At 41.5% G+C, this 21,593-nt stretch overlaps 2 protein-coding genes across 2 annotated transcripts in view; one reads left to right on the top strand and one right to left on the bottom strand.

Annotated features, from left to right (window-relative positions):
* The window catches only part of scube3 (signal peptide, CUB domain, EGF-like 3), a 69,105-nt gene extending 56,129 nt beyond the window's left edge, over window positions 1-12,976 (top strand). Inside the window, exons 10-23 of the mRNA XM_070910182.1 lie at window positions 2,860-2,976; window positions 7,089-7,211; window positions 7,368-7,484; window positions 7,577-7,672; window positions 7,818-7,934; window positions 8,463-8,624; window positions 8,849-9,052; window positions 9,680-9,841; window positions 9,932-10,099; window positions 10,201-10,362; window positions 10,446-10,643; window positions 10,765-10,917; window positions 11,791-11,870; window positions 12,824-12,976. Of these exons, the coding sequence (XP_070766283.1) occupies window positions 2,860-2,976; window positions 7,089-7,211; window positions 7,368-7,484; window positions 7,577-7,672; window positions 7,818-7,934; window positions 8,463-8,624; window positions 8,849-9,052; window positions 9,680-9,841; window positions 9,932-10,099; window positions 10,201-10,362; window positions 10,446-10,643; window positions 10,765-10,917; window positions 11,791-11,870; window positions 12,824-12,976 (2,012 nt within the window). The remainder of the gene's footprint in view (window positions 1-2,859; window positions 2,977-7,088; window positions 7,212-7,367; window positions 7,485-7,576; window positions 7,673-7,817; window positions 7,935-8,462; window positions 8,625-8,848; window positions 9,053-9,679; window positions 9,842-9,931; window positions 10,100-10,200; window positions 10,363-10,445; window positions 10,644-10,764; window positions 10,918-11,790; window positions 11,871-12,823) is intronic.
* A 2,776-nt stretch (window positions 12,977-15,752) lies between these two features.
* LOC139289184 (membrane cofactor protein) lies at window positions 15,753-20,521 on the bottom strand. Its single transcript, XM_070910720.1, has 11 exons — window positions 20,436-20,521; window positions 20,143-20,343; window positions 18,489-18,588; window positions 18,341-18,414; window positions 17,876-18,098; window positions 17,422-17,609; window positions 16,825-16,921; window positions 16,634-16,707; window positions 16,366-16,545; window positions 16,071-16,259; window positions 15,753-15,989 (listed from the first exon to the last, which is right to left on the bottom strand). The coding sequence occupies exons 1-11, from the start codon at window positions 20,488-20,490 to the stop codon at window positions 15,970-15,972; spliced, it is 1,401 nt and encodes a 466-aa protein (XP_070766821.1). The 5' UTR covers window positions 20,491-20,521; the 3' UTR covers window positions 15,753-15,969.
* Between the last annotated feature and the right edge of the window lie 1,072 nt (window positions 20,522-21,593).

Below are 21,593 nucleotides of genomic sequence, written 5' to 3'. Positions count from 1 at the left end.
GAATAGATCTTGACTGTTCCAACCTTCAATTTATGTTTATTTTTGTTATTTTTGGTAAATCCCAACATACATCTTTTAAACTCCATGCCCCCAGTTTGCTGGGTTTATAATAATTCAGGTCTCCAAGGCCAACTCGAGCTAACCCTGATGACATCCCTATGACATCATCAGGGTTATTTTCTCAGATTTGGCAAAACCTCCTCCAGAGCCACAGACGACATACAAATGTTTTCCAATCTTCATGTGTACTAAATTTCCCAAACATAACTGTGTGTTTCAGAGGTATTATTTTAATGAAACAACATATAATAGTCCCATCATGCATCTCTCTTATGAGCATAAATCCAGTAGTGACAGATTAAGAAGATTAAGGGTGAGCTGCAGCAAATGCTATGGTACAGTGCTACAGTTTTGTTAATAAGTGCTTGTGCTTGGTGGTGGTTCATGGCGCTCAGTAACACTTAAACAGACGTTTTGCCGTCTCCTCGAGGTGTTGAGATGTGTAAACTGAACTCTGGGTTTATCTTGGTTTAAACAGTCATGGTGTTTCCCTCCTGTCAGTGGACCATGGCCCATAAGTCAGGACAGGGCATGTCTGCTGAGCCCCTGTCAGCATTCCTCCACCCTCAACACCCTCCAAAGTCTCCCTCTCATCTCCTTCTCACTCCTAATCTATATGAGGGCACTCAGGGAGATGTTCATCAGATGCCGTGTTTTCTCCAGAGGGAACATCTATGATAAAGCTTTTATCTGTTCTGTATAAACAATAGTGACCTTTTCTTAGTTTCAAGTCAACCTCATTTCGCTCCCTAGAATTTATATATTGAGCTCTGGTGGAGGTTAAAGTGATAAATCAAGTCCTGACACCCAGATCAGTCTGGTGCAATGAGTGGGCAGATTAACAGAGAGCAAACAGAAGAAGTAATTGATGGAAACTCTGTTATTTCCAGCGTAAGCGATATGACTGTTCTCACTTTATCTTTCCATGGTCCTCTGCACGTACATCACCTCACGATGCAGCCTTGCCCAACCGCTGCATACTTCACCTAGCTGCCTGGTAAATAAGGGTTGTGGGAGTCCCAGATGTCTTCACACATCCACTCTGTAGCGTGGCACAACACAAAACGATATAATGATAAGTTGCAGATCGACTTCTGGCGTCACTTATTGCAACATTTTTTGAGGGTAAACTCAGTCACCACGCCTAACTCCCCTGAGGGTTTCAGACTCTTCGCTTAAAAGTGTGCTGAGCAAAGTTTCTGCTTAATATGCCGAAAACAATCACTTTTGCAATGCCTCATGCAGCATGTGCAAGCCCATGCTGCTCTCATCTACCACTGCTGTTATGAATCTGCCACCACAGGGGACAAACAGCGAGGACTGTATGAGTTTGTTCTTGCAGCAGTTTTTCATCTTTATTTGTGCTCATTTTTGATCTCTTCATATAGAACCAGTGCATCTGGTTCTGAAAGATCATTCTATTTATTAGATTCAACCTAAATTGTGTTTGTTAGTTTTTTTGGAAAAGTGGATTTATTTATCTAGATGAGGAGGAGGTGAGTCGCGTGAAGATCAGTTATACATTTTGGGATTTTTCTAATTTTTGAACATCAACCTGTGGATCCCCTCCAAAGTGTGTGTGCTGTTTTGTGAACTGATCACTTAATAATCTTTTAATCTCAGTACATTTTCATCTTCTTGATGCTCTCACAACATGCCCGCCAACTATTAACCTCAATGAGAAAAGAGTTCAGCTGTATTGTACATGAAGGATTATGCCCAGCGTGAATATTTTGTGCAATGCTGTACAACTACGCAAGAAGTGTTTATCAGACGTTTATCAGTCTGTCTTCTTGGTTTCTTCAAGGTAACCCATTATTTAACTGAACTTCTGTAATTGCCATGAAATACCTGCGTCATCTGTTTGATGGTGGCTGGCGCTGCCTCATAACCCAGAGGAGGTTCAGATATAGTGGATGAAAGCATGATATTCCTGGGAAACTCCTGGGAACCTTTCTTGAATTAGCCAATTAGACATCCAGCAAAGTCGTAGCACATTCCCATTTTCTCCCAGCATGTGCTGCCTGGGCTTGACACAGATTATTGCTGACATTAAATGAAACCCTGATCGTAATAAAACCAAATGTCATCCATCTCCTGTAGCTTCATGTATCAATCCTTACAGTCTTTATGGGCCCATGACATTTAAGCGACTTATTGATGCTCGTGTAAGAGAGCAGAAAAGCTCAAAAAGATAAGACAGAGAGGAAGGAGCTGCTGCAATGTGGACCAGACACTAAAAGCAGGCTTCTTCCTATCTGCATCTGACATATTTATCTAAATACTACGATTGTTGATTTTTACAATGATTTTTAAACCCATGATTTACATATAACCGCAGACCAAAATATTGAGAACTCAGATTACTGCGGTTTTCTAACAATACTGGGTCATTTATGGTATGGTTAAGAGGAGAAAATGGAACATGATTGGCAGGTTCTATGTGAAGAGAAAAATGGCATTTCAGCTCCTATTGAGCAGACTTTCTTTTGACTCCTGCTGTGGCTGCTTGTTATTTCAAAAATACTTTGAAAAATTCCATTTCAGTGCATCGAAATGGAAAACTGCATGACTCCAGGAGGTCAACCACCATACCAAGTACCAAACAGAAGACGTCTTCCGTTCAAAGGACACTTTTTTTTGCTGCGACATGTGATTTGACCCATTGCTATACCTGACAACCAATGAATACAATACAGCACAAAAGATAGATGGAAGAGTCCTGTTTGAAAAATCAAAAGATCCTTTTTTGTAATTTGTTTGAGACGTTTCTAACAGCATGTCTTTCTATCCATACAGACATTGACGAGTGCTCTTTTGACCGCGCCTGTGACCACTTTTGTGTCAACTCTGCCGGCAGTTTCCAGTGCCTCTGTCACAAAGGCTACGTCCTCTACGGCCTGGCACACTGCGGAGGTGAGCCAGCATCCCCCACGTCTTGTCTTTTCATGTAAATCTTTTGTCCATCACTCTTATTCTGCATCCCACACCTCTTTGCTAACCCTCCATTAGTTGCTTTATGTTTGGCAGGAAAAACATAACTCTTGAAATAGATAATTGATTGTTGATTTACATTTCTACATAAAGTTCTGTATAATATATTGTGTATATTAAAGATGCGATATGAAATAATATGCAACAATTTACTGTATTAATCGCCTTTTATTGCCAATGTGTGAACGGAGTGTAACGTCACTTAAAAAATGAGACCCTTCCCGACTTTCTCAGTTGCCTATAATGTAAATGTAATATATGTAAGTGATTCGGGACAGTTTTACAAAGTTTTCTATTATGCACGCTCTCGAGTGCTTAGCCCAAAAACTTTGGGATGGATTGCCATGACATTCATGGTCACCAGAGGATGAATCCTGAAGACTTCGGTGATCCCCTGACTTTTCTTTTAGCACCACCATGAGATGGATATTTGTGGCTTTGAGTGAAATGTCTCATTCATGGTGTTTTGTTTTACTTGTTGTGCCATCATCAGGTCCGTTTGTCCAGTACTTTGGTTTATGTCCAAATTCCTGCAAAAAAAAAAGCCCCTCTACTTTGTGTTAAGTGCTAATTGGCAAATGTTACCATGCTAACATTAACATAAACTAAGATGGTGAGCATGATGAACATTATACCTGCTCTGCATCAGCATGTTAGCATTGTCATTGTGAGCATGTTAGCATTTAGCTCAGAGCACAGCTGTGCCTAAGTACAGTAGCTAATGTATGAAAATCCACTTCATTAGTCAACTTTAAACATCTTGAAAGGTAATCCTTCAAAGTGAACTTTTAGTGGCTCTTTTTTTTTAATTAAAGTAATTTTAATTCCGATGTCTGAGACTTGAGAGTTGCCTTCCCAACAGCAAGTTAATCCTACTGAAGACACAAACAAATCAATTATTGTTTTCACAGCGTCAGTGTATTGTTATTGTTCATCTTTTCACCAGCTGACTCATAAATCTGGATGTCACAGCGACTTAAAGAACAAAAACAAGTCCCTCCATGCAGCTTCTTATACAATAACTAAGTGTAACTAAATGACTGATGGGTTACATATCTCAAGCCAGTTTGAAGTCTCAGCAAGTTGATTTTCAAATGGACTGAAATGAGCTGAAACAGGTGGCTGCCTCGAAGCCAGGAAATCAATCTAAGAACTTACGCTACACTTGGCAGCAATGTAGAGTGTAGACAATTTGTGCTGTAGTTAATGGACTAAAACATGAAAAACCGCAGTTATGGTCCTTCAAGGTGGATTATGACCATGTCCATCAAACATGAGCAGGTAGCTACTGTACTCTGGTGTGGAACAGATAGCAGAAACAGCCTTTGGTGTCAGGCGGAGGTGTATGGGGGCGCGTCAGATCTGCCTGGCAGGCAGCAAGAGGCCCGCCGGAGCACATCAGGGTGTTGCGGCGTCCCTTTGATGGAGTGTGTATCACCAGTTAGAATCTGCTGCTGTCTCCAGCGCCTCAGGGCCTCACAGTAGTTCTGGGAGAGACGGAGAGAGACAGCATATGTACTCGAAATACATAGCTTCGCAGTGATTTGTTTGGTGTGTTTTTTTTTGTCTGTAGTTTGACAGGTCTACTGATCAGGAATGTTGCAAGAGAATGTGGAATAAGGAATGTTACTGAGACTAGAGAGCGGTAACATGTAGATGTATGTGATCATGGGGTCTGCAAAAACACAACAGTGCAGTTAGTTACACTCTCAAAACAGTAAAAAACTGGGATGCATACCATTTTACCGCAACCAGAGATCTTTGTTGCATGTTTTATACCTCTCTTTCCCCCCATGTTTTCTGTCTGCATCTCTACTGTCACAAGCTCATAAAGGCTTTAAAAAGTATTTTTTAAAAATGGTTTCATACTATGAAAGTGTCACATACTGGAGGTGGACAAAATAACAGGAACATCTTAGACCCAGCAATGGATACCGCCTTTCTGTCCTATAATGCTTAGTCGAAACTGAGTTGGAGAGATGGTTGTAACGCTGCTGGATTGTATTATATTGTAAGGGGTTGCTCTTATTTCATCCACCCCCTGTAGTGTGGTTAGAATTACACAAACTGTATTTTCAAATGGGTCTAAGAGGTTCATGGGATCCGTTCCACATATAGCCAGCTGTATTAGCTGTCAGCTCAGGTAATAAAAGCCCCAGAATTGGATTTGTAAGGCTTTTACTCACGTGATGGACTGTGATCAGGCCACACTGAGCTGCTGAGGGGAGAGAAGATGGTCAGGGGTAAATGACTCTCTATACCATTGTTGAGAGAGCCGGTGATGAATGATTTCCCCTCGCTTTTCATCGGCGCTGTCGGAACTGTTAGATAACCCCAGAGATTTGCGGCGCTCCCCCCGTTGTACTTTCTCACTCCCGGCCATAACCAAGGTTATGTTATTCCCTGCGCGGTTTATCAACCGAAATATTGCTGCCAAACAATTCAGAAAGCTGTGCTCAGTGTTTAACAATAGACTCACCCTAAACAAACCCAATTAGGTCAGTGACCCGCTGTCAAGCATTGTGCCGAGGCCTGTCAACATTCCTCCCAAGTGAGAGTATATCCAGCCATTCTCCCTCTCAGCTAGCAAAACAATCTGCTCATTTTTGCTTATCTGGTAAGAAAATACTCTGAGCAGTTGCGACTAAATACTTTGTAAGTATTTTTGAATTTACCTCATTTGATCCAGCCAGCATTGACCTCAACAGAAATGCTTTCTTCTGGCACTGACGAGTGTATGTTTGCATAAATGTAAGAAAAAGACAGAAGTTTAATCCCCCAAAGCAGCACAGAGTTTCAGTTGATATCTTAACAGTTGAACTTCATTGGAAAAATACAGAAAAAGCTGTACAGATTGTGCTACGGAAAAATTCCTCGCATTGCGACGTTGTTTGGACTGGGAGCTGCTGCTGTTGATGAATAAGCACACAAAGCGATTAGAATTTAAAGAACATTTCCACAAACTCCCCAACCCATCCCCAAATTCCTCTCCATTATACAAAGCAATTGTTGAGTCTAAATGTCAATTTGTCTTTTTTGTTTTTCTTCTGTCCTTTTCTTTCTTGACTCATATCTGCTCTCCTCTGTAAGAGCACGCAAAGACAAAAAGAAATGCGGAGAAAGGTCAGAATACATGTATTTGGTTACATTTCGAGAATGGGAGGAACAAAGAACACCAGTTGCTGGCAGATGAGCTCCGCTTCCACCAGATATTCATTAGAGTTCTTTGTCCTTTAAATTAAGTGCTGTGATGCGGAGGATAAGCAGCGCATCTCGCACAACATTTCCAAGCAGCTCTGGCTACACATCGGCAGAGCGCTGTTGATGAAGTCATCATCTTCTTCAGGGAGTGAAGAGGCACGCAGACTGTTTTTATTCAGGGTGAATAATTGAATGAGACAAGGAAGAGCGTTTCATATCAGCAGGCCAGGTCATCAATCACTGCCATTATCTCCCTCTCTTTCCCGGTGTCCCCGCCGCTCGTCCAAAGCCTGCCGCATCCTCGGCTCTTCTCACTAAACTAATTCTCTGTCTGGCGTCGATGGCAGCCGGCCTGCATCTGGATCCCGGATGCTTTTAGTGGTTTTTAGCTCAGCATGTGTTTGAAAAGGTGATTATGATTTACGGCTCACCACAAGTCTTCGTCACTGAAGAGCAAAGAAGTTTTGACCATGAAATTGAATGTGGCGACATCAAAATGAGGAATCACTTCTGTTTACACGCCAACACATTAATCTTCCTCGAATGTGACTCTCTGACAGGATGACGTGAACTGACCTCTCAGGAACTCCTCATTCACAGCTGTGCTCTTTCTTAATAGGCCAGTTTCTCTCTTTCATTTTATTCAACCAAATTAACTCCAGATCTTTTTGGACTGACCACATTGTTTGTCAGTGTTTCTGATTTTATCAGAGCCATTAAAAATCCTTTTCCTCCCTCATATTTTTCTATGTTTTTGAGTCTGAGAAATCAAACAGGGTAGGTGTGCACAATTAGCCCTATTAGTGATACTTATGTAATATATTTATTCACAGATATTGATGAATGCAGTATAAATCGTGGAGGTTGTAAATACGGCTGCATCAACGCTCTGGGGAGTTACGAGTGTACCTGTCCACCAGGGTACAAGCTGCACTGGAACAGGAAAGACTGTGTTGGTATGTAGCAGCACTGCCCCCCTGTGGTTAATTCACTGACACACACTCAAAGCACATCAGTTTTCCAGTACCGTACCACTGTCTGGGGGTTTTCTGTCACTCTCAGCTGTCTTTGTCAACAGTGAGTGATTCTATGTGGGTTTTCTTCTCCCTCAGAGCTGGTCAAGTGTCCTCCTGGACTGGTAGCACCAAAGGCCACTCTGACCTGTAGCAAGACGGGCAAGAAAGAGAGCTGCTCTCTTACCTGTGCCTCTAAGGCTCACTATCTGGCAGGTATGTCATAGTGCAATCACAAAACACCAAACAGGAGTCCTTTTTTATTTCAAAACTTTGAACATTTTGTTTGTGTGTGACCTTTTTTCCAGAGTCTGACAGCAGCTACTCAGTCAGTTGTGGTATCCCCCTCCTGAGAGGGAAGTCCCCAGCCAGGCTCAACTCCAGCAGTAGTCAGAGCTGCATAGGTTCGCTGCCCTCCAGATTCCTATAATCAAACACTCTTTAACAATCCAGTCTGTCAGTCATGACCGCACGGACAGTCTGTCTTTGCTGCGTCACTAGTGTGATCTTGCAGTGTGCTCCTACCCACTGTGCTGTGTTTGTCTGTAGAGACTCTGGCCCCTCCAGTGAAGCAGACGGCTTCTTTCAAGATTAAAAACGCCAAATGTCACCTGCACCCGAAGCTGACCGGCAGGACAGAGGACAGAGGACGGACGCTTGGACCAGGTCAGTCTTGATCTGTGTGTGCTGCTCTATACATATACTGTTATTTGTAGAACTTTAAAGGGATATACAGTATAATTTAGAGATGAAACAATTAGTTGATTAATTGATTAGTCGATCAACAGAAAATCTAGCTGCAACATTTTTTGGTAATGGATTAACTGTTTTAATAATTTTTCATTGACTGGTGCCAGCTGCTCAAATGTGAGGATTTGCTGTTGTTCTTTGTCATATAAAATTTATATTTTTGGGTTTTGGTAGTTTGGAAAATTAGATTTTGCACAATTTTATAGACCAAACAATTAGCCAATTGATCGAGAAAAAAATTCAATATGAATCAATATGGAAAACAATCATTAGTTGCAGCCCTCCTAATGACTTGTCTCCTACCCTTGAGTCATACCGTCATACCTGAGAAATACTCTCAAACATTAATCAGCATTAACATTAATTATTAATGTGTGTTTGGGGTTTAGTGATATATCTTATACAGTGTTTCCTCACAGACATGTGATGTGATGTCGTCCACAGGAGGCGGGCAGCCCTGCAGCAACTGCCTGGTGACATTTGTCAACCTCAAATGTGACTCCTCTAAGAAAGCTAAAGGGCGACGTGCTCGCAACCCCTCTAACAAAGAGGTAACACGCATTACTTTGGAGCTGGAAGCGGAGGTCAAACCTGGAGACACTACAGGTCAGTCATCTCACTCAGAAGTTACTGCCTGTGTTGATCATTTTACTGAACAGCCAACAGATTATTTATCATTAGTCAAAGCATGCAACCTAATATAAAGGACACAGTAAAGGCTCATTTTTACAATTAAGTCAATTAAATTAGAAATATGTCATTTTATCCAGCACACGTGCAGTCAGGAGCGTGTGACTGAAACACAGTGTGTTTTATTTACCGATAACCAGGGAGTTGCAATCTCAGCTGCCTGAGACAGCGCATGGAAAAGCAGGTGAAGACGTATATCAAGGCTCTGAAGAAGTCCATCAACCAGGAGCGCTTCCTGATCCGGGTCGCTGGTTTGGAATACGAGGTGGCCCAAAAACTTCCCCAGGTTTCTCCCGTTCAGGAGAACTGTGGCCCGGGCTGGGAGAGGGACAGCGGCCGATGTGGTAAGACCGGAGAGCTGGACCGGAGCTATTGTACTGTAAATGCATTAGATCTAGAACTATAAGAACAATGGTAGACTCAGATTACACTTTATCTCATAATCTGCCATACAAGGTCTCTCCTACAGTCTAATGCAATCCAATACAACTGGTCTGCCATAAAGTCTAATGCTCAGTTTTTGTATGGATTTTTATTATTACATGTTTTAACATTGAAGTCAGAGTTAGTGGTGGTGTTGTACTGGACTGCAATATATTCAGAGGGGTTTCTAATATTCTGCTCCCCTCAAGTATTTGAATAGGGGGGACAAGAAATTAGAAACCCTTCTCACTAAAATGTAGTCCAGTACAACACCCCCTTTATGACCTCAGTAATAAAACATGTAATTGAATTTACACATTTCCAACATCAACAAAAACTAAACATTATGAGCTTCGTAAGGTTGGATGTAATGTAAAGTGGCCACTGAGTGTATATTCAAGTTTACTGGGTCACCTGTAATAACCTGGAACAAGTGCATCGACCAAAAAACCTGAAAATCAAAACAGAGTTCAAGGTTTTGTTTTTTCCTAACTGATTAAAGCAAAGTGTGTTGTCTCTGACCGGAGCTGTTGTGGATATTCTCTCAGTCAGATGCTTGTCCGGTTCTTACTACCATGGCGAGCAGGAGCGCTGTGTCCAGTGTCCGCCTGGCACTTTCCAGGAGAAGGAGGGGCAGCTGGCCTGTGACCTCTGCCCCGGCAGTGACGGCCACGGGCCTGTCGGGGCACGAAACATCTCCTCCTGTGCAGGTAGTGTAAAGTCCCAAGGACAATGTTAAACATCTGTCTGATCCATGAAGTGTCATTGGTCAACCTTCTCTACATGTTCTGCAAATCCAGGACAGTGTCCAACGGGGTACTTCTCCAGTGATGGGTTCAAACCCTGTCAGCCGTGCCCTCAGGGCGCCTACCAACCAGATTTGGGACGGACCCTGTGCTTCCCCTGTGGGGGGGGACTGAGCACCAAGCGGGAGGGTGCCAGCTCCTTCCATGATTGTGAAGTCAAAGGTCAGCTTGTGCTCTTTTTACACAGCCAAAGAGGGAACATATACTCAAATAATCTGCAAAACCTGCCCCTCTTAATGTGCATCTTCATTTCATTTCTGCAGTTCAGTGTTCTCCAGGTCATTACTACAACACCACAGTACACCGGTGTATCCGCTGCCCAGTGGGGACGTATCAGACAGAGTTTAGGCAGAACTACTGTATTTCCTGCCCTGGGAACACCACCACTGATTTTGACGGTGCCACAAGTGTCTCGCAGTGCAAGAGTGAGTATGAAAATTACTGTTTTGCATTTCAGATTTCTTAAACATGAGCTGGAAACTATTTTGTTTTGTTTGTGCGCGTCTAGACAGGCAATGTGGCGGTGAAATGGGCGAGTTCATGGGTTACATTGAGTCACCTAACTATCCCGGCAATTATCCTGCGAATGTGGAGTGTATTTGGAACATCAACCCGCCTAGCAAGCGCAAGATCCTCATCGTGGTGCCAGAGATTTTCCTGCCCTCAGAGGATGAGTGTGGAGACGTGCTGGTTATGAGGAAGAACTGTGAGTGTCAACCTTTCCTGTTGCTGGTTCAATAGAATTTAGTGTTTATACTGTAAATAATTGCGCCATACAAGAAGCAGTCATGAAAATCTCACCATTGTCCTCTCTGTGCCCCTATAAGGGTCAGCTACATCCATCACCACCTACGAGACATGTCAGACGTACGAGCGGCCGATCGCCTTCACAGCTCGTTCCAGACGTCTCTGGATTAACTTCAAGTCCAATGAGGCTAACAGTGCCAGGGGCTTTCAGATCCCCTATGTTACCTATGATGGTGTGTAGCACATTCATTTATCACACCAGCTGGTTTTCACTATCAACTGTCATGTCTATTGGTTTTATTTGTCCAGCGTTTGAGTTATATACAATGAAGGCGATGCTCATATACTATAGCTTGACTGATACTGCATACAGATATCAATATTTGAGATTTCCTCCATATCAGCCAGTTGTCTTTTTTTTCATAAACTCATAAAACAATGAGTCAATGAGAGATCTAAATGAAGATAAAGAGCTTGTTTGCCTTGTTTGATCTCCTCTAGCAGGTCATCTCCTCTGGTTCTTAGCCTTGACTTGAGAATTACTAAGAGAGACCTACCAGAAGATTTCAGGCTTCACTCGTACGGGGTCAGAAATATAGTCAGATGTACTCAGCAGGACATTTTACAGTTGAAAAATAAACTAGGTGGTGCTCTCTGGTGGACAAACTATGTAGTTGCAATAGTTAAATTACTTCAAACATCTGGTCTTTCCTGAAACAGTGTCCTGGAATAACCCACAACCAACAGGAGTTTTCAGTGGAACTACTTTCTACCAAAGAAATAGTCCCTGTGACAACTGTTGACAGTGTGTTCTGTATTTTAGCTGCTGTAGAGGAACAGGGACACGGCTTCTGGGAAAATATGTTGCTGCTAAACAGTAATTTGTCAGTCACTGTGAGCACCACAAACTAAATTCGATCCACCTCGACGTTTGTAACTCGGGTGAACTGACTAAATGGTCTGAAACAAGCGATAAACTAAGTCAAAGAGAGTTTCTCAGCATTTTGTTTTTGTTATGGCTGTATATTCATATTATTTTACTCTTTTCAGAATTTCATGAATGTGACTAGTGATAATTGTGTCTTGTGTCGTTTTGATAAATTCAGAGGACTATGAACAGCTCGTAGAGGACATAGTGCGAGATGGAAGACTCTACGCCTCAGAAAACCACCAAGAAATCCTCAAGGTTAGTAGTTTTACTTCTTCTCACTGTTTATTTGTGGCTTCAGTTATTGTAGGTACATAAGACCACCCGAGGGGTGTACTACAAAGCGAATTCGATATAGCCAGGCGTTCTTTACGTTAGCTAGCTCAACAAAACCCTAATACCCCAATCATAGATAATGGGTGTCAACTTTCTTTGTTGACCCAGGTTTTCTTCATCAGGCTCTGTGCGCGTTCCCATAAAAGGGGGTGTTTGACACATCATTTAAACACTTCCGCACAACACGGACCAGACGCAACTTTAAACATGATACTCAAGAAGTGCATTTAGGTCTGACACTGTCCCATAATGATGGATACGTGGAAATCACTTTAGTTTTTGGCCAGATCAAAGTGAAATACATTTTATTGATTGAATATTATCTGTGATAAATAATAACTAATCAATTTTCAAATTTGTGTTCTATTAGCTGCAATGCCAGCAGCGTAAAACAGACTTGGCAGCAAATCAGGACCAAGCATAAAAACACATTTAGGCCTATACATTTTCTGCAACTGAGTGCATATAGGTTCCTATGGCAACACAATGCAGACAGTAGTGTACTATACTGTGTGCAGCATAAGTTACCGTGGTGATCCAGCCAGGTTAAAAGAGAGCAACCTGTGTGACACTGAAAACTCAACACACCTTGCTTCGTAGTACACCCCTCTGGGAGAGGTGATTCAGTTAAGCAATAAGCTGTACATTAAGAAGGTGGTGTTAGGCTAAACAAAGCTGTTGCTAACAAACATTCGTACCTGTATGAGTCAAACGAGACATTAATACTGAAAAGATGCGTTAATGTTGTCATATGGTAGGTGTGTAATTTGGTTTTCCAGCATTGTGCAATAGCTTCAAATGCAATTCAAACAATTATTAAGAACTTAAATATGTGTTTAAGTGAAGAGTTCACACCCGTCTGTTCTCCCCCACAGGATAAAAAGCTGATTAAGACTCTTTTTGATGTGCTGGCTCACCCAAACAACTACTTTAAGTACACCACTCGGGAGTCCAACGAGATGCTTCCTCGCTCCTTCATACGTCTCATAAGCAGCAAAGTCTCAGCTTTCCTGCGACCTTACAAGTAAAAAAGGTAACACAGCTGCTGAAGCACCGGATCATGACCCCCCCCCCTCCACCCAGGCCACATCCCGCAGCTCTCAAAGGACTTAAAAACATACTGTTTACCCTCTTAATTTCCATAGGCTTTGATAATAAACACTATGCAGACCTGAGAAACACTGAAAATCATGTGTTTTAGGTTTTTTGTCAGTTTCCATTCAGCACAGGTCTGCAATCCCGAGCTCAAGCATTTAGTGGGGATGTAGAGTATGTGAGTGGGTTTGGTTTCTATTGTGTTGTGCAATGAAGCTACAGAAAACAATAGAAACGCCTATTTCAGACAGTAGGAGTGACATTTTGTGTGCATGGTTTGAGCTTGTTATTGTATTCGCTTTAATGAGCGGTCTGAGTTCCAGCTCCTCCTGCTACCATTAAGTATGACTGTCAGTGTTGTGTAAGTGTTATGTAACCCTGGTTCCATCTTCAGTGTCTGTGTTGTTGTCCTCCAGGAGGAGCGGTTGTTAAATTCACATAGCAGCTGCGTTCCACGTCATTCAAAGCCTTACTATATTTGAGCTCTTAGAGCAGTTTCCAAGGGTTTTACTGTTAAAACAGTTAATCTATGTTTTTGTTCCGTCTGTCTAGACTGTACTGTTTTTGTTTTTTTTTTTCAAATTTTGATATGTTGCTCTTTTTCTTTTTATCCAACATAAAGTAAATACAAAAAAATGGTGGTTTATCATTCCAGGAACATAGTGGACATTTGAGAGATGAATAACAAACTAATAATTGTGAGAGCCACAGAAATGAGATAATGTGATGTCTAGTGGAACAATGTCTCAGAGAGAGAGAGAGAAATGTCTTTGAGGGACATTATGTTTGCTGCTTCTTTAAAAAAAAAAAAAAAAAAAGGTCACTTTAATTCAATCTCATATTGTCTTTCTGATGTACTCTACACACTAATAGTCTATAGTTTTTAAACAAAAAGCTCCACATCTGAAATACTTTAGTTCTTACACACAATAAGTTGATAATCTCACATTGCCTGTCTGGACTACCAGTTTTATCGTGTTTTGTTTTTTTTCAATCTTGTAAATAATGAAAATAAAAGACGAGGGTTGAATTCTTTGATCCTAAATTTTCTTTACACAGGACCCCCAAAAATCACTTTCTGCCCTTGATGTCCCACCCGTCTCAAATCCAAAGACACCCAGAAACCCTCTTCAAAAAACAAACAGCCCCACTCACATTTTGTTCTGTCCCAATGAAGACAGCTCTTCCAAAAGACTGCGCCCCCCCCAAAAAAAGAAAGAAGGGCAGGTCACTTTGTTTTGTGCACTAAATTACACGTCATCCTACCTTTGTAGTACAGTGTAGCCAGTGCAATGAATGAAAACACACCTTAATTTGGTTACACCCTATCGTGACCCCCAACAAAAGCTTGTGAAATGTGTTTTAGGCTGCAGCAGACTTGTTGGGACTCATTGTATTAAATATTTGTCACTCCGGGCAGAAGATGTTTCTCTTATTCAGAGAAATACTAAAAAAAAAAAAATTAAAAAAAAAGTTAAGTGTCAAAAAATGTAATAAAAACTGAATATTTAGTGTGTAGAAAATATTCTTTGCGATTTCAAAACTATCAAAACAGGGTAAAATAATTTAAGTTTAGTAAAAATCTAACACTTCGCTTCATGTTGTTAGATCTGCCAAGTAGTTAAAAGGAATAGTTTTACGTTTTGGGAAACTTTGTCGCCGACTTCCATTGATACAACTCATTTCTTCACACTAAATATGGAGCAACAGCCATGAGACAGTTAGCACCCATTTCCAGTCTTTATGCTAAGCTAACAGCTAGCCTGGTTCTGTCCAAAAGGTAACAAAGTCAGCTTATCTGCAATTTTGACAGCTCACCAACACATTAAATGTTTAAAATTAGTACAAAAACTCAAGACGCGAAGTGGTTGTGTTGCAGTTTCCTGGCCGACCGAAGTGACTTCCTGGAGTCTTCGCAGATTTCCCAAAGTTTAGGGACTATTCCTTTAAAAAGTTATCACCACCACTGCAGTCAAATTGGTACAATTATAATCCCGAACCCCTAACCTGTATATTCAACCCTCTAAAAGAATGTAATGACTTTTTCGGGGGGTATGTTTTGTCCCCGCTCGTGTAAATATAAAGTGAGCTGGTACGAGTCATATCATGTATCTAAACTTTAGGATGACACAAAAGGGATTTTGACCACGTTGTCAAACTTGAGGGTGACGCTGGGCCAAGCCACAAAGAACTCGTCAGTTTGAAATTCCTCTTTACATGTCACACTAACAGATTATGTACATCTGTCTCCAATATCTCCATGTACTAGGCGCCAACAGGCAGCGGCCCACATGCCCTCATTCCCCAAAATCCCTCCCTCCCAACAGAATCAGCTTCTTTCCTGCAACCCGATAGTTTTTGGGGTTTTTTTGTTTTTTTAAATTGTTGCCTTTTAACGAGAGTTTGCTATGATGTATCATAGAGTTGATAATGATATTTGCACTTGAATTGTTATTGCTCATGTAAAGAAATGTCTGGATTTTGTAATGTCTTTTTAAATGAATGGAATTGGTGTTCTTATTTTCCTTGTAGCTTGTTTGTTCATGAAATGCTCACTCACCGTTTAGTCTATAGAGATGATACACATAACATTATCAACTGTAAAAAAAAAAAAAAAGAAAAAAATCTATGTACAGAGGTGAATGAAACAAGTTTGTACTTGTTACTGCCCAAAACACTTATCGAAATAAACAATACTGTACTTCAGCGTCATTTCAAACATATTTTAATGTCTTTATAAAAGGAGTTTATGAACAAATATATATTGCTATTAGCGCATTATTAAAAAGGTGGATTTTAGTAGAATTGTATATCTTTTCAGAAGGAAGACATCGTGTAGCTTGGCATTTCCATCCTCCACTGACTGCTGGTTAACAGTTTAACCAGGTTGGGATGAATACTGTAGTTTCACATTTCAGATAGCATATTATCTCCAATAATGATGAGCTGAAATAACAGGAGGCAATCATTTTAAGTGCTGTAAAACAAATATCAAGCAAGTCATAAAACAAAGAATTGATCACTTACGTGTGTCTAAGTAACATGTGGGGAGGCCAGGGAACCATCGGCCATCACTACCACATGTGGCGGCACTTGGGCCAAACTTTCTGTAGCCCGGGTAACACTCGAAATATATAATGTTCCTGTATCGATACAGCCTATCATATGGTCCCGTCCAGAAGGCGCCGGGCACATTCGGAGTAGGACATGTAATTTCTGTGGGGAAACAGAACAGTTTTTAAAATTCTACTGATGTCAAAAAAGGTCAATAAAAAGTTGTAGAAAATATTTTTGCGCCGATTCACTAGTAAGCATCTGGGACCTTTGCACTGAGGAGCAGGAGCACTCCATGTCCCATCCTTTGTACACCAAAGCTCCCTTTCACCAGTAAGGGTTCCCACACGGCATCGATAGCGAACCACACTATTGTACGTGTACGGTGGTTCCTGACGGCCATCCATCACTGCATGCATCACTTCTGCAGGTTCTGCACACCCCACAGCTGGAAGAGATACAGGCACAGCTAAAAGGAGGAAGGAACATTTTAAAAAAGGTCACCTAACAAATGATGCTATGGTAGTTCACTGCACCTTCACAGACAGGAACACGTCCATCCCAGCCTCTACTCATGCAGGTTCTGGTTGCCTGTCCCACAAGCTGATGCCTGATGAAAGGATGTTATGTAAAGTCACATCAGTGACAGAATGCAAAAATCTAAAGAACAGTATATAATAGTACAGTATAAGGATTTTATTTATTTATTTTTTTTTAAAGTCCTTACCCGTCATCACAGACAGCTGTAGCAGTGTCTCCGAACTCAGCTCCAGTATATGTAAACTGCCCATTTTCAATCTCTCCTGCAGAGCCACATGACTTTGCTTTGATGAAAAGAAAAAAAAAAAAAAAAAAGAAAAATATTTAATTTAAGGGGTCATTATGAGCGTGTACAATATTGTTTGTATAGTATTTAATATGTAGTGCATCAAAAGTGATGTACAGTACACCTGTCAGGACTGTAAGTCAGTCCTCATACCTCAAAAAAGGGCCAGTCTGGTGTTTTTGTATTCACTACAGATAAAGTGTACTTCAGAGTTTTACATTTTCCAATTGTAAATTTGATAACTATTGGCTGCCTGGAAGGTAGCAAACATTAAAAAAAAAAAAAAAAAAAAGTAAAAATCACAACAATCTGCTTTGGAATATACTTACAAAAACCACTGGAATCATCCTGAAGAGCAATAACATTCAGCCACACTGCCAGCTGACTAATCAAATAGTATTCGTTCGAACACAAGATCTTCATTAATGTAGAAAGACATTTTCAAAACGTTACACTAAAAAAAAAAAAACTGACTGAAGGATCATAGAAAGTTCTTACGTTCACACTTTAGCCGCAGTGGCGACCACATTCCCTTGTTGCACCAGCGAGATCTGCTGCCGCCCATTTGAACGTAACCAACGGCACACACGTAATAGACTTTCTCACCAGAAGCGAAAGAAGTCTTTGTGATGTACTTGTCGGCAAGGTTGGCATTTTTGATGGTTAATGGCACGCCACATCTACCTGCTGAAGAAAAAGGGGAAGTGTTTAGAAACAAACTGTCATCTCAGTTTATCAAGACGAGGTGGTACAGTTTGTCGTACTGCCTTAAACGCCACAACTGGCTCTCGCTCAATTGGGTAGAAATACTAACTCACTTTTTTTATTGGGGGGCGCAGCCCTCTTAGGAGGGGGCGGGGTCTTCTCGGGAGGGGGCAGGGTCTTCTCGGTAGGGGGCAGGGTCTTCTCGGGAGGGGGCAGGGTCTTCTCGGGAGGGGGCAGGGTCTTCTCCTCAGGAGGGGGCGCAGTAACAAGTGAAGGCAGGCACTGAGGGGGTTGAGGCTGCCACTGGCCACCAGGACCACAGGTGATCTGCTGAGCTCCATCCAGCTGGAAGCCCTGACTGCAGGTGAAGGTCAAGGTGTCTCCCACCCGGTGTACAGACACATCTCCACCGCTGCTCACAGACTTGAACACTGCAGGGGTGGAGCAGGTGGCCTCTCCCTCTGGAGAGACTTTAAAAAGAAGAAAAAAAAAAAAAATTAATAATAAATGTATATTTTAACTGACAATCCTGCTGTGCATGGAACATGTGCTACAAGATAGATTTACCTCTGGACACATGCAAAAACATGTCTTGCTTATTTTAAAAAAAAAGATACAAAATATACACAGTATTGAACTAAATACTGCTGGTGCTGTGTGTAAAGAATGTGAATGGCTTACAGACAATGAGTAAGAATGTATTGTTGCCCACCTTCACAAGACGGGAATTCACCGGCCCAGCCAGACTTCTTGCATGTCATGTAGTGGAGTCCTTTCACTGTGTATCTGTCGACATGGAGATATACTGTTTCGTCAAAACAAATTCAGAGGCTTACAGGATCTTTCAGGCCTCAACTCACCCGTTGTTGCATACAGCATAAACCTTATCCCCGATGAATGACTTCCCTTCATACTCGAACTGCCCATTAGGTAGATCCCCGGCGTTGCCACATGATTGCTCTGTTAGAAATTAGAGTGTAAATCAGAACAGGAATCAAGGGTGAAATGCGATTTGCCAGATGGAACAAACATGTTTTTATTTTACCAAGTTGCAAAACAACCCACATACAGTGAGCTGCTGCAAAGCCGACTTGCCAACCTGAGTGAGTTTTCTGAAAAGTGAAATATGTGACCAACTGTGGTGCGGCAATGTAGTGTACTTCTGCTAGAAGGCTCAGGTTTAACACTCCATGGCCCCAGTGTTCTTGGGCCAAACACTGAACCAGTCTTCACTTCCACACAGCTGCATCTGGGAAATCTTGGCTGCTCAGGTTCATACTTTTGTCGCACTCTCAAAATATTTTAGGAATTAGTATTTGGGTCTGCAAGGACGATCTTGTGGCAGCAGCCACGCAAGTCAAATAAGAACTAGGTCAGGGAATGAAAATCAACGTCCTGGAGAAGCAGAATAGATGCAAGTTCAAGGGTTCTACTTTACCAAACACTATATATGAAAATACACTAAAAAGCTACATTTCCTTGTGTTTTCAGTAAAAAGAAACAAGGCAGACACTCAAATACTGAGACACACGTCCTTATTTTCTTTTAGATTTATCAGAAACAGCAAGTTTGAAGAATTAAAGAATTCTGTTGTCAGAGTTTCTTTTTGCCTTTCACTCTAAATATTAATGTTATCTAATGGTTTAGGACTCTTCATGGCCGGGAGAACAATTACACAGCAGTGTAAGAGTATTGAAAGAGGGTCCAGCAGTATGCAGCTCAATCAGGTGCTTCTCAGCTCGACGGCAGAAAACTCCCATGGGAATGTTGGGGGGGCAAAAAAAAAAAAAAAAGATCAGTGTGCACCAGTCCGCCCCCCCCCTACCCTGAATCTATCCTTTAATGTAGTGTAATTGTTTAGAGTTATGGAAGTAATAAAAATACAAAAAAAAAGGGAAGACATTGATTTATGTATGCAGCTTTTCATTTTTTAAGCATCTTGGCAGGCATTCTGACTTTTCTTCAAAGTATTTATAGGTTTGTTGGTTCTCCATAGTGACCACATTAACTGCGTTGGACTTTAGGCTCCATCTGATCTGTTCTGTTGGCCTTTAAAAATATAATAAATCACATAATAGCTCTACCAATATCTCACGCAAATGTTACAGGTTTATTCATTAGGATAAACCCCTTGAGATGAACCATCTCGTTTTCGAGGGGGTCCTAACATACAAACAAGCATGAAAAACAAAAGAGATGACAGACAGCAATAGAAAGACAAAAACAAGTCAGACACACCACAACTAAGAGAAACACTTCAGAAAGATGAATACATTGAACACAACCACCAGAGGGCCACAGAGAGGCCGTGAACAAACGCAAAACAGAAATGTAGTAAATCCATATACAGAACACTGTATGTTTTGTATATTGTATTTAGGTATAACACCATCTGAAACATGTGCAATTTTTAAACCTGTGAAAAGGATCGCATGTTTGAAGGTAAATTAGTCCAGTCTTTGAAATCAAAATAAAAATTGAGCTGGAAAGCCAACAAGCGTATCAAGTACTTACTTTGGCATTTTAGAGTCAGTGGTCTCCACTGTCCCCGACCAATACACTCCACGACTGGGATACCTCCGGACGGAGTGAAGCCTTCGGCGCACCGATACCGAACTTTATCCCCGATGTCGAACTTCAGCCTGCTGGTGTACTTCTGGTCCAGTCTGGTGTTCGTGTGTTCAACTGGAGTCGAGCATTGCCCTCGTATTTGAGCTATTTGTTTGTTTGGGAAAGATCAACTGCCATCCGTTAAAACATCAAAACAATCACAATCTGCGAAAATGTGAGGCGTTTCTTCAACTTACCTGAAGCGAGTAAAGCAAACGACAAAACCAGAATAATCCGTCCGACGTCCTTCATGCTTGCGGTCCGTGTTTCTCTGTGTGCCGACGAATCCTCAGAGGCTGATTATAAAGTGGCACCAGGCGCATCTCATGGCGCGTTTTATAGAAGAGGAGTGGCACAGCAGACACCAGCTTGTTGCAATCACACCAACATCACAGGAGGAACCAGTGCAAGAGGCCAAACTAACAAACAAACAACTGGGTATTTCTTGCGAACATGATTGTTTTATATTATCAATCATTCAACTATACCCGTATCCCTCAAACAGAAGCCGTACTTGCGTTAGGGCGATCTGCGTGAATACGTTTGAAAGGCTAAACCAACCAACCAACCAACCAACCAACCTAATTAAACTGAATCCTTAACAAGCCAAACCAAGCGCACGAGGTGTCCCAAACCTCTACGTGATTTTCCAAGAATCCATTTTAACCAAGTTACACATCCAAATAGGAGCAAGAGCCAATTTTGTGATTCTTATAAGGATGAAAGCAGGTCTTATGAGACTTTTGAAGTACAGATCCAACACATTTGTGTGTGTGTGTGTGTGTGTGTGTGTTGGGGAGGGGGGGGTCATAGGATCTGCATAGGAATCCAAAAAGATTATATTGGAAAACAAATCCTACAAAACAGAAAACTCTCAGACATACAAATGTTGATGTATGATCATAATGATTCTGTTAACTTGGCCCCAGTCTAATGAATTCATTTAACAGGCCTGAAGTATTTACAGGCTGTAGTTTGAGGTGCTGGTGAACTGCACTATATTGAGAGGTGTTTCTAACATTTTGTCCACTCTATTCATATCGATTAGGATACTAAATAGGCTAATAGAGGAGATGCAGCAGAACAAACTGTAGCCTCACAATGTCCATAAAGTTGAATCAACACGTCTCAAAACTGTTTATATTGTATTTGCGTTATCCCTGGTTTTGTATGAACGAGGGATGAACTGCATGAGGCTCTTGAACTGGCCACAGAGTTTTCAGTTCTCTTTAATTCTGGTTATTTTAATCGACACAACAAGCTGGTTTGAATTCCTGTTGAGTCATGACAGAGGTTTGCCAACATAGTTTTGAGTCACTATGACCACCAGCAGTGGTGAAGTAGCAGTCAGGTCC

Source organism: Enoplosus armatus, chromosome 8 (genome assembly GCF_043641665.1).
Source record: "Enoplosus armatus isolate fEnoArm2 chromosome 8, fEnoArm2.hap1, whole genome shotgun sequence".
NCBI lineage: Eukaryota > Metazoa > Chordata > Actinopteri > Centrarchiformes > Enoplosidae > Enoplosus > Enoplosus armatus.
This window is presented reverse-complemented; position numbering and strand designations above follow the sequence as displayed.

Coding starts and splice junctions, on each gene's coding strand:
- LOC139289184 (XM_070910720.1), bottom strand. CDS start 20,490: ATGAAGGACGTCGGACGGATTATTCTGGTTTTGTCGTTTGCTTTACTC. Junction 20,344..20,435: donor GTTTGCTTTACTCGCTTCAG/GTAAGTTGAAGA, acceptor ACAAACAAATAG/CTCAAATACGAGGGCAATGC. Junction 17,610..17,875: donor GTTACTGCGCCCCCTCCTGA/GGAGAAGACCCT, acceptor TTTTTCTTCAGC/AGGTAGATGTGGCGTGCCAT.